Source organism: Myotis brandtii, unplaced genomic scaffold (genome assembly GCF_000412655.1).
Source record: "Myotis brandtii unplaced genomic scaffold, ASM41265v1 scaffold344, whole genome shotgun sequence".
Lineage (NCBI taxonomy): Eukaryota > Metazoa > Chordata > Mammalia > Chiroptera > Vespertilionidae > Myotis > Myotis brandtii.
Genome location: NW_005363247.1, coordinates 670,115 through 681,101, shown reverse-complemented (window position 1 = coordinate 681,101; position 10,987 = coordinate 670,115). Strand labels below are relative to the sequence as shown.

The following is a 10,987-nucleotide window of genomic DNA, read 5'->3' as shown; positions in this document are numbered from 1 at the left end:
AGAGAAAGGAAGGAAGGAAGGAAGGAAGGAAGGAAGGAAGGAAGGAAGGAAGGAAGGAAGGAAGGAAGGAAGGAAGGAAGGAAGGAGAAAAAAGAAAAGAAAAGAAAAGAAAAGAGAAAAGAAAAGAAAGGAAAAGGAAAAGGAAAAGGGAAGGGGAAGGGGAAGGAAAGGAAAGGAAAGGAAAGGAAAGGAAAGGAAAGGAATGAAAATGCAGTATGATAAAAGAAAATGATTTAATGTAATCAATAAAACAAGACTTACTCAAAGACAAACTCTTCTGACCATACAGGGTTTTGGCCTTCCCTTGCATGAGTTTTTGCTACCTGGACACTGTTCAGGTAGATGTTGCAATATGGATTAGTAAAATGTTTTATTGGGAGTTTATGGGCTTCTTCAATATGTAAAACAAGGCTGCTGACCTAAAGAAAGCACAAAAATTGTTACACCAGATTTCAAATATTATGCATTAAGTTTCTAAAGCAATTACTATAACTGTAATTTTGTTTTACAAGTTATTCCTCTAATTATATTCTTGCAGAAAGTGAAATATACCTTTTAATATAAAACCATGGTTCAGAGAAAAGGAAAAGGATTCTTTATTAACATAAGTAAACTGTCACAACTCAAATCAAAATCCTATTTGTTACATAATGCTCATCTGAAAGATTTAATTTCTAAAAGAATTCCACAGCTATAAAGTATTTTTAAAACACACTCTACCTTTTCATTCTACAGAAAAGGAAACAGATCCAAAAAAGAATAGATATTTGTTAGTTTTGATGCCAAAACTTAGACCAGATACCTTCTAGTATCAGGTCTTCTTTTCCCTCCTGCCAGCTATTACCTGCATTAGACAAGTTGCTTCTCTGAGCCTCACCTTCCTCAGACATAAAATTACAACAAAGTTTACACTGCAAGTTGCTGTAAAGATTCAAAATAATATGTGTAAAGCACATAGTAGAGTACCTGACATAAGGAGGGTTTCAAGAGCTATTAGCTATAGCATATTATATTATACCTATAAATGATAATTTCATGGCTAAAATTTCACACAAGACAATCTGTAAAAATTCAACATGCTTTTCCATTGCTTACAAAATGTTAACATATGTTTTGAGAGCACATAGTGATTATGTGTATAAATTTCCTTGGGGAGTCAGTCTGTTGGAACAGGGGATGATATAAACTAGTAATCTAAATATTAATATCCATTTCCAATAGAACAATATGTTCAAATCATCAAGCTTATTGGAAAATTCCTACAAATAAAACAAGAGTCACTTTGGTCAATAAACACTGTACTAAAATCACCCCAAAAATCAAGAATGTTAAAATTTCTTGATATTTAACCAATTATCTAGGGATAACTATAAAGAAAAAAGCAAAAGAAACGGAGGATATAAAGTTGACTTTATACACTTTGAAAGAAAGAGCCTAGCCTAACTCTCTATGAATGAACACACAGGACATGTTAATGTTTCAAGTAAGATAGTATAGGATACTACCTAAGAGTTATGAAATAACATTTCAAAAATAAATTCTATAAAATGAAAAACCCAAAAAATTATTGGGATTAGTAATTCAAGGAAGATGATTTTTTTCAGTAAGTACTTTTAGTTCCACATTTTTTAAATAGGCATTTTTAAGGAAAAAAGAAAATAAAAGTGCCCAACAGAATAGTTTCTGTTACTGTTGGTTTGGTATTTTTATTTTGAGTGGAGGGGAAAAAAACACCCTTGATAATGTATTTAAAAGATGCCATTATATGCCCAGCAAGTATATAAAGAACATTCTCTTTCGTAAAGAAATAACTATTTCTCCTGCTACTGAAGCAAGTGGGAGTTTTAAATTGCCTGACAAAATTAATTTCTCTTAAGAACTCTATAAAGTATCTGAAATACTGCCCCAAACAGTTCATAATGTAATAAAAATAAAGAACAAAGTGATAAAACAAAATGTGACAGTCACAAATCAAAGAAAATTAAGTTTCACCTGACGCAAGCGTTTATTAGATGTCCCTGGACTACTTTTCCGTAAATTGCAAAATGCCTGCAGACCTTTCATCCAATCCTACAAGAAATAACAACAGTTCAAAGAAATATACTGTAGTATAGTTTATTTAATTTCCAATCATCAATTTGTAAATTCAATATTCTTTCCTTCTTGAGATTGCCATTTTTAAACTCACAGTACTGCAATATGTTTGTACCCCAATAAAGTAAAACAATGATTAAAAAAAGTTTAATTCTGAAAAACTTGTGTTTCTGTAGATTTTCTAAATTAATGTTAAGTGTACAAAGAAGGGTACATTAATTAGCCAAATTTTTTTTGAATAGGTAAGCTGTTACACTTGAAATACCTAAAGCAGAATTTACTTGACATATTTTATGAAAGGAGGGCTGACTGCAAAACCAGTGGATAATGTGATGACTAATTTGATGACAAGCATTTTAATCTTCTACATTAGACTATGATATAAGTAGAAATGTATAAGGGTATCTGGGTTATATATGTGTTTGAAATATAACATTAGATTTTAAAATGTTCACCCAAATATTCAAATTAAATTGTAGCTACCTTTAAAAATATTTAACCCATCTAGTGCTCTGGAGAGAGAGAAATTTTACATTTATCAAAAATAAATCTAAATATTTCACTTTCAAGTACATGTTTCTAGAAAGCTCTATATACCATTGCTTTACTCAATTATTTCTTTAATTTGTAGGCTATTTCAATGAACCTGAACTTTGTCAATGTTTAGAGAACATCTTTATAGTAGAGCAAATTAAGATCAAATCAATTATTACAGCTTTTAGGAATAGAAGAGAGGCCAAGCCAGCATGGCTCAGTAGTTGAGAGTTGACCTATGAACCAGGAGGTCACAGTATGATTCCCAGTCAGGGCATATGCCCGGGTTGCAGGATTGATCCTTAGTGTGGGGCATGCAGAAGGCAGCCAATCAATGATTTTCTCTCATCATTGATGTTTCTATCTATCTCTCCCTCTCCCTTCCTCTCTGAAATCAATTTTTTAAAAAGAAATAGCAGAAAGTAACCAGAAGAGAGCCACCAAAGTAATGAAAATTGGAAATACCAGTGGTATTTTGGACACTAGTATTTGGAAATATAGAATATAGAAAAAGTATATAGAAATGCAATAATAAAATGTTCTATTCATACAGCTCGGTGAGACATGCAAAACATACTGAAATATCAAGGTATGAAACACATCTTTATTTAGAAAGAGGACATGGTAAAATAACTAGAAGATGGGATAGTAAAGTTTAAATTTCTTTCCCAATTCAATTTCTAATATTTAAAAAAAGGTTACCAAATGTTTTGAGCCCCACTTTTTCATCTACATTTAATAAAAAATTAGGGATATATACATATAAAATGTTTTTGTGTTATATGCTGAGTATTTGAGATATCCTGCAAAGATTTGAAATATGACTTGATTATGAATCATAAAACAATGGTTCATTTATCAAGTTATTCTAGAGTCTAAGATATTTTCATCATAATTTATTAATGGATATTTTCATAAATTATGAAAGCATCCACAGCATCTGCCTCAAATCCAGTGCTGGCAAATTATCTTCTATTTCCAACAAAGTTGCTTACAAAGTAGTTGCTTTCTTTGACCTCTTAACCACCTTCAAGTTCCTTCCATAGAATATAAGCAGAAATATAGCCATATTTTCACAAAATACCACTAAAAAACAGGAAATATGATTCAAAAAACTCAAAATATCTTAAAAGGAAATTTTTAAAAAACATTATTTCTTCATAATATTAGTTATATACTAATGGTTTTTAGAAAGGCATTGCACATAGATCATTGGCTAGTCCAGAAAGCAGACATTATAGTTAAGACTTATAGAAAATTCCTAAAATAGTTTTCTTTCGGATGACCGAACTTCTGTTTTTGGATATGGAATTCAACCAGTGAAAAATAACAACACTTGTGAGCAAAACTAACTGGCTTACCTTCTGATTGTACTGAGAATATCTATAATCTTTCTGCAGAGAGGATTTTAAATGAGCATTCTCAGTTGGACTCAACATCACAGAATATTTAAAGACCAATTTAAAATGGAGTTTTCATTCATAATAACCCTTCACTGTGTTTTTCTGCATTTCTTTAAAAAAAAAAGTTTTATACCTGAAAGTTCTCATTCCTTAAAATAAAAAGATGATTACATTTCAAACATCCTTTTTATCACAAAACAAAGGCTTGTGAAGTATATAAATTTCTAATCTCTCTCTCTCTCTCTCTCTCTCTCTCTCTCTCTCTCTCTTCTATTAATTATGATTGAAAAATAAATTCAAGAAAACATGGGCTAAATGTTTACACTGAAGAAACAATTAACTTACCTCTGCTTGTTCTGGAGTTTCGCCTGCAAAGTAAAAGATGTAATGTTCTTCACTAAAGTGCTGAACTACTATCTGAAAACAGTTTGGCCTTTAAATACAAACAAAAAAGTTATTAGGCAGCTTAACAAAAAGTACTATTAATTTGAGCTACTTAAAAAAAATCACAATATATTAAATAATTTATATAAAATTAACATAACTCTTAATTTAGAGAAATTCTCCATTGTACCAGGTCATTACTAAAAAGAAAATGTCAGTTGCATATATTTTAGAAAACTTTTTAGACAAAAATTTTTAAAATTTTATTAATCTGTCAAAGTTTAAAAACTTTAAAGCTACTGTATAAATTAATTTTACAGGACATTAGAAATAGAAAACTAGGGGAGGCCACAGGATTGTCAAGGGCGGGGAAAAAAAGGACACATATGTAATACCCTTTGTAATACTTTAAGCAATAAAAAAAAAACAAAAAAACAAAAACAAACAAACAAACAAACAAAAAACCAGGATCAAAATAAACCCTACTGGCTTGCTCAAAAAAAAAAAAAAGAAATAGAAAACTTACAAAGGAATTGAAGCAGAAATGTTAGAATTTCACATAGCTATTCTAAACACTTTTTAAAAGCAAATAAAATGTTACTAAATGTATTGATTCAGGATGATATAAAATATACATTTATCTGCACTGGAAAAAGACTACAAACATATTTGTAGACCAATATGTTCTTAGTGGTTATCTCTCAGTAGATAGGTTGATTTTCATTTTCTTGTTTATAATTTTACTAGCGTCCCGGTGCACGAAGATTCGTGCACTGGGGGGTGGATACCTCAGCTTGACCTGCACCCTCTCCAATCTGGGAGTTTCTGTCTGTCTTTGCAATCATATGAGCGAATTGTCTAAGACCCCCAACCCAGTTTGGTTTGTTGTTCACAGAATAATAGAGGCATTTTTTTTTTCTTTGCTTCATTGGTGGAGATTTCCTGGAAGTTTTAGGATATCTTCCCTTTAATTTTTCCTAGACACTCTGATTTTACTTATGTCTCTCACCTTTGCTTTCCCTCCATCCCCCACCACAAAAGTAACTTGCTCCAGGCTCACTTTTCTCTAGTGTCTAGGGCAGTGGTCAGCAAACTCATTAGTCAACAGAGCCAAATATAAACAGTACTTCTTCAAAACAGACTCGCCCAGGCTGAAAACCGACTTCTGCGCATGGGCCACAAAGTTTCAATCGCACTGTATGTGCGCCCGCATGTGGTATTTTGTGGAAGAGCCACACTTCATGGGGCCAAAAAGCCGCATGTGGCTCGCGAGCCGCAGTTTGCCGACCAAGGGTCTAGGAGATCCATCTGCCACCAGAACTATGATTCCCAGCATTCCTGGTGCTCCTCGCACTCTGGGCTTCGACTTCCAGTTCTGGGGCTGCCACCAGAACTACTATTCCCAGAGTTCCTGGTGCTCCCCATGCTCTAGGTTTTCCCTTTCTGCTGTCTCCGTTCCCGGCCTTCCACTCTGCCACATCCCCCCAAGCCTCCGGCTGTCCTGCTCTGCTCTCCGCCCGGCAGCTTGGGAGAGCGACCAAGGGAGCCACATTCCCCCATGCTGCCGGCTCTCCTGCTTCTGCTCTCCGCCCGGCGCCTGTGTATGCAAATTAATCTGTCATCTTTGTTGGGTTAATTTGCATATTTACTCCTGATTGGCTGGTGAGCATAGCAAAGGGACGGTCAATTTACACGCTTCTCTTTTATTATATGGGATGTACTTTCAATTTTTTACAACTGACAGTTTTCCTCACCTTGTAAATGGAAACATCACCTACTCATGGATATGCTTGTTCTGAGGATTAAATGACCTAACAATGGAGTACAGTAAATACTGGTTTGTGCCCGCCTGTAATATGCACTGTACTATAATTCACTTAACATGTAAATACATTATCAAATAGTTTATATCTTTTCTGAAAATGTCCTCTAACTAAACTTGAAAATGTTTACAAAATGTTTAATAAGGGCCTTCATGTTTTTGAAACTCAATAAATGTTATTTCTATTTCTTGCTTTAACCAAAGATTATATCTTATGTTTTGGTGTTACTAGGTCATAGCAGACTACAAGCTTAAGATTTATTAAAGATAAAGAGAACCATCTTTTCATTCTCTGAGAATATCATAAAATAATGGAAAATGTAACTAAAACATTCTGATTCTGAAAGTGGTTTGTATCAGACTAAACCTCCTAGCTGGATAAAATATCATCTACCCTAATAAAAGAGAAATATGGTAATTGGCGTACGACCGCTACCCTTCCCATTGGCTAATCAGCATATCCTTATGCAAATTAACTGTCAGCCAAGATGGCGGCCGGCAGCCATGCACTGAAGCGAGCAGGGAGGCTTGCTTGCTTCAGTGACTGCGGACTCCAACGTTCCCCGCCTAACTTGCCGGCCTCTCAGCTGCAAGTCTAAGCAACTATATACTATGTTGCAAATAAGAAGCTAAACAAAATCCCAGAAACCAGCCGGACTGAAAGCCAGCCAGACCGCTACATTGTATCGATGTTTTCAGCAGCGAGGCCTCGGAGCTAAAGCTGGCCCAGAATGGAAAAAAAAAAAAAAGAAAACAAGGAGCGGTTGGGAGCTTCAGTCAACAACCGCCAGCCTGAAAGCAGCCCTCAGCCCCTCACCCAGACTGGCCAGGCACCCCAGTGGGGACCCCCACCCTGAAGGGTGTGTGACCAGCTGCAAACAGCCATCATCCCCTCATCCAGGCTGGCCAGGCACCCCAGTGGGGACCCCCACCCTGAAGGGTGTGTGACCAGCTGCAAACAGCCATCATCCCCTCATCCAGGCTGGCCAGGCACCCCAGTGGGGACCCCCACCCTGAAGGGTGTGTGACCAGCTGCAAACAGCCATCATCCCCTCATCCAGGCTGGCCAGGCACCCCAGTGGGGACCCCCACCCTGAAGGGTGTGTGACCAGCTGCAAACAGCCATCATCCCCTCATCCAGGCTGGCCAGGCACCCCAGTGGGGACCCCCACCCTGAAGGGTGTGTGACCAGCTGCAAACAGCCATCATCCCCTCATCCAGGCTGGCCAGGCACCCCAGTGGGGACCCCCACCCTGAAGGGTGTGTGACCAGCTGCAAACAGCCATCATCCCCTCATCCAGGCTGGCCAGGCACCCCAGTGGGGACCCCCACCCTGAAGGGTGTGTGACCAGCTGCAAACAGCCATCATCCCCTCATCCAGGCTGGCCAGGCACCCCAGTGGGGACCCCCACCCTGAAGGGTGTGTGACCAGCTGCAAACAGCCATCATCCCCTCATCCAGGCTGGCCAGGCACCCCAGTGGGGACCCCCACCCTGAAGGGTGTGTGACCAGCTGCAAACAGCCATCATCCCCTCATCCAGGCTGGCCAGGCACCCCAGTGGGGACCCCCACCCTGAAGGGTGTGTGACCAGCTGCAAACAGCCATCATCCCCTCATCCAGGCTGGCCAGGCACCCCAGTGGGGACCCCCACCCTGAAGGGTGTGTGACCAGCTGCAAACAGCCATCATCCCCTCATCCAGGCTGGCCAGGCACCCCAGTGGGGACCCCCACCCTGAAGGGTGTGTGACCAGCTGCAAACAGCCATCATCCCCTCATCCAGGCTGGCCAGGCACCCCAGTGGGGACCCCCACCCTGAAGGGTGTGTGACCAGCTGCAAACAGCCATCATCCCCTCATCCAGGCTGGCCAGGCACCCCAGTGGGGACCCCCACCCTGAAGGGTGTGTGACCAGCTGCAAACAGCCATCATCCCCTCATCCAGGCTGGCCAGGCACCCCAGTGGGGACCCCCACCCTGAAGGGTGTGTGACCAGCTGCAAACAGCCATCATCCCCTCATCCAGGCTGGCCAGGCACCCCAGTGGGGACCCCCACCCTGAAGGGGGTGTGACCAGCTGCAAACAGCCATCATCCCCTCATCCTTTTTGTGCACCGGGCCTCTAGTAAATAAATAAAAAAACAGCAGTTTGAAGTCACTGAAAAACAATTAAAGCAGCTAAGACTGAGGGGCCAAGATCAGATGAGGTGAGCCTGACATTCTCCACAGCTTTTCCTTACATGGTGTGTGCTGATTCCTACACTGTGTAAGGCGAGAAGCAGAGAAGCTGAGATGCCAAGTAGAATGCAGCAAAGATGCTCAAAAGCAAACGAGCAGTTTCACAGTGCTGAACAGTCAAATGAGCTCAGGACTTTGGAAGAGAAAGCTTTCATTTGAGTCCCCAGCAGAGCTAGGCCTTCAGAATAAGGGCAAACCAGAAATAGAGAGCCTTCACCAGTATTTCCCCTTGGTCCCTGAGAGAATCAAGATGAACTACCCCCTACTCTAAATTTCTGGCAGAACAATAATTTTTTTCTGGAAGCAGTAACATTATCCATAGCTTCCGCAGTTTTTCATACACAATGTCCACCATTTGGTCAAAGTTAAGTAGACATTTCAGGAATCAAGATCAAATGACTGAAAAGCCAAAAGAAAAACAGGACAAAGGAGAAAGACCTATACATAATTAGATATTGAGGTTAGATATGAATTTTCAAATACTGTAATTACAATGTTCAAGAAGGTAGATAACAAGAGAATTTTTCCAGCTAACTAGCTCTATAAAAGAAGAATTAAATGGAGATCCTGGCTGGGTAGCCCCGTTGGTTAGAGTGTCATCCAGATATGCTAAGGCCGTGAGTTCTCTCTCAGGTCAGGGAACATATAGGAAGCAATCAATGAATGCATAAGTAAGTGGAACAACCAATTGATCTCTCTCCCTCCTTCCTTCCTCCCTTCCTCTCACTCTAAAATCAATAAAATTAAGACTTCAATAAATGCATTAAATTTTAAAAGAATGAATTAGTGAACTGAAAGACAAATCAGAAAAAAATCCAGCCCAAGTCATAGAGAAGAAAAAATGATGAAAAGCATAGAAAACTATATAACAGACAAATGGACATAGTAAAAAGATATAATGTGCAGCACAACTCTCAGAAGATGAAAGATAATGTGGAAGACTATTTAGAGAGCTACTGACCAAGAAACTTCTAAAACTGGCAATAGACAACAGGTCTGAGGTTAATGAATAAGTTCTACAAACATTAGGATAAATTTTAAAGGAAAATTACTGTAGGCACATTTTGGTTTAACTGCTGAAAATCTAAGATAAGGAATGAATGTCAAAGCATCCAGAGAAAGGAAAAAGACAGTACCTTGAAGAGAGAGAGGAAAAAAAGAGAGAGATGCATTATCTCTAAAAGAGAAACAAAAATGTTGCAGGGCAGAAAACAATCTTTAAAATGCTGAAAGAACATAATTGCCAACCTCAAATTTAATATCCAGCAAAAAAACCTTAATGAAAATAAATACTGCAACAGTGTAAAGATAAAGATGTAAAAGTTCCCACAATACAATAGCTCTGTATCTCTGAAATGTCTTTAACTTGTGCCCTGAAATGGTTATTTAAAGTAAAACAGTGTAAAAGGGTAAAGAGGGATAAATGGTGACAGAAGAAGACTTGAATTTGGGTGGTGAACACATAAAACTATATACAGATGATATGCTATAGAATTGTACACCTAAAACCTATATAATTTTAGTTACCAATACCACCAAAGTAAATAAAAATTTAAAAAATAGCCCTGGCCAGTTTGGCTCAGTGATTCAGTGTTGGCCTGTGGACTGAAGGATACTAGATTTGATCCCAGTCAAGGGCAGGTGCCTTTTGATTCCCAGCCCTGGTGGGGGTGCGTGTGGGAGGCAGCCAGTTGATGTGTCTCTCTCACATGGATGTTTCTCTGTGTCTCTCCCCTCCTTTTCACTCTCCAAAAAGCAATGGAAAAATATCATCAGGAGAAGTTTAAAAACAAAAAAATTTTTTAATAAAGTAAAGCAATATTAAGAGTCAGAAGCTTCATATAAAGAAATAGAGGCTAAAAGACCTCTTAATATTGAAAATAATCTGAAAAATTTGTGCAGCTGTGCAATTAGAGTGGGCAGGAAAACAGCCAAATGAGCAATTCCTTCACAACATTCCTGAACATGCATACCAACACATCTATTACAGAGGGCAGCCTTTAACTTCACATTAGACTGCACCTTAATGCTGAAAGTCCATCAGTGTACTAGATTCTATGCTTGCAAAAAGCAAGAAATGTTCAATGCCTGCCATATATTTGATAACACAACAAAGAAAAAGATAACAGCATTTATCCACAATTCCTCCTTTGTGCTATATGTCCATTTTCTGATACATAATTTGGTATTAACCTATTTTTCACTAGTCCTATTATCTGGTAGAGGTATCTTTTCACTTTCTTGAAATAAATGTTACAGATGCTGTTTTCCTTGGCATTCAATTCAGTATTTCTTGGAGTTTCCCAACTATTTTACAGTAAGGCACAAATACAGTTGAGATGGTAAACTGGCATACCTCGGGGAAAAAAACACACCACTTTTTAAAATAAGAAACTTGTGTTACTTCCCATGGATATATCTACACAATGGAATACTATGCTGCGGTAAAAAAGAAGGAATTCTTGCCATTTGCAACAGCATGGATTGAACTGGAGAGCATTACGCTAAGTGAAATAA

General features: G+C 38.4%; 1 protein-coding gene across 1 annotated transcript in view; it reads right to left on the bottom strand.

The window, feature by feature from the left end:
• The window catches only part of RASA1 (RAS p21 protein activator (GTPase activating protein) 1), a 124,002-nt gene that overhangs the window by 18,723 nt on the left and 94,292 nt on the right, over positions 1 to 10,987 (bottom strand). Inside the window, exons 12-14 of the mRNA XM_014543945.1 lie at positions 4,377 to 4,464; positions 1,993 to 2,070; positions 262 to 419 (exon numbers count right to left, since the gene is read on the bottom strand). Coding sequence (XP_014399431.1) covers positions 262 to 419; positions 1,993 to 2,070; positions 4,377 to 4,464 — 324 coding nt within the window. The remainder of the gene's footprint in view (positions 1 to 261; positions 420 to 1,992; positions 2,071 to 4,376; positions 4,465 to 10,987) is intronic.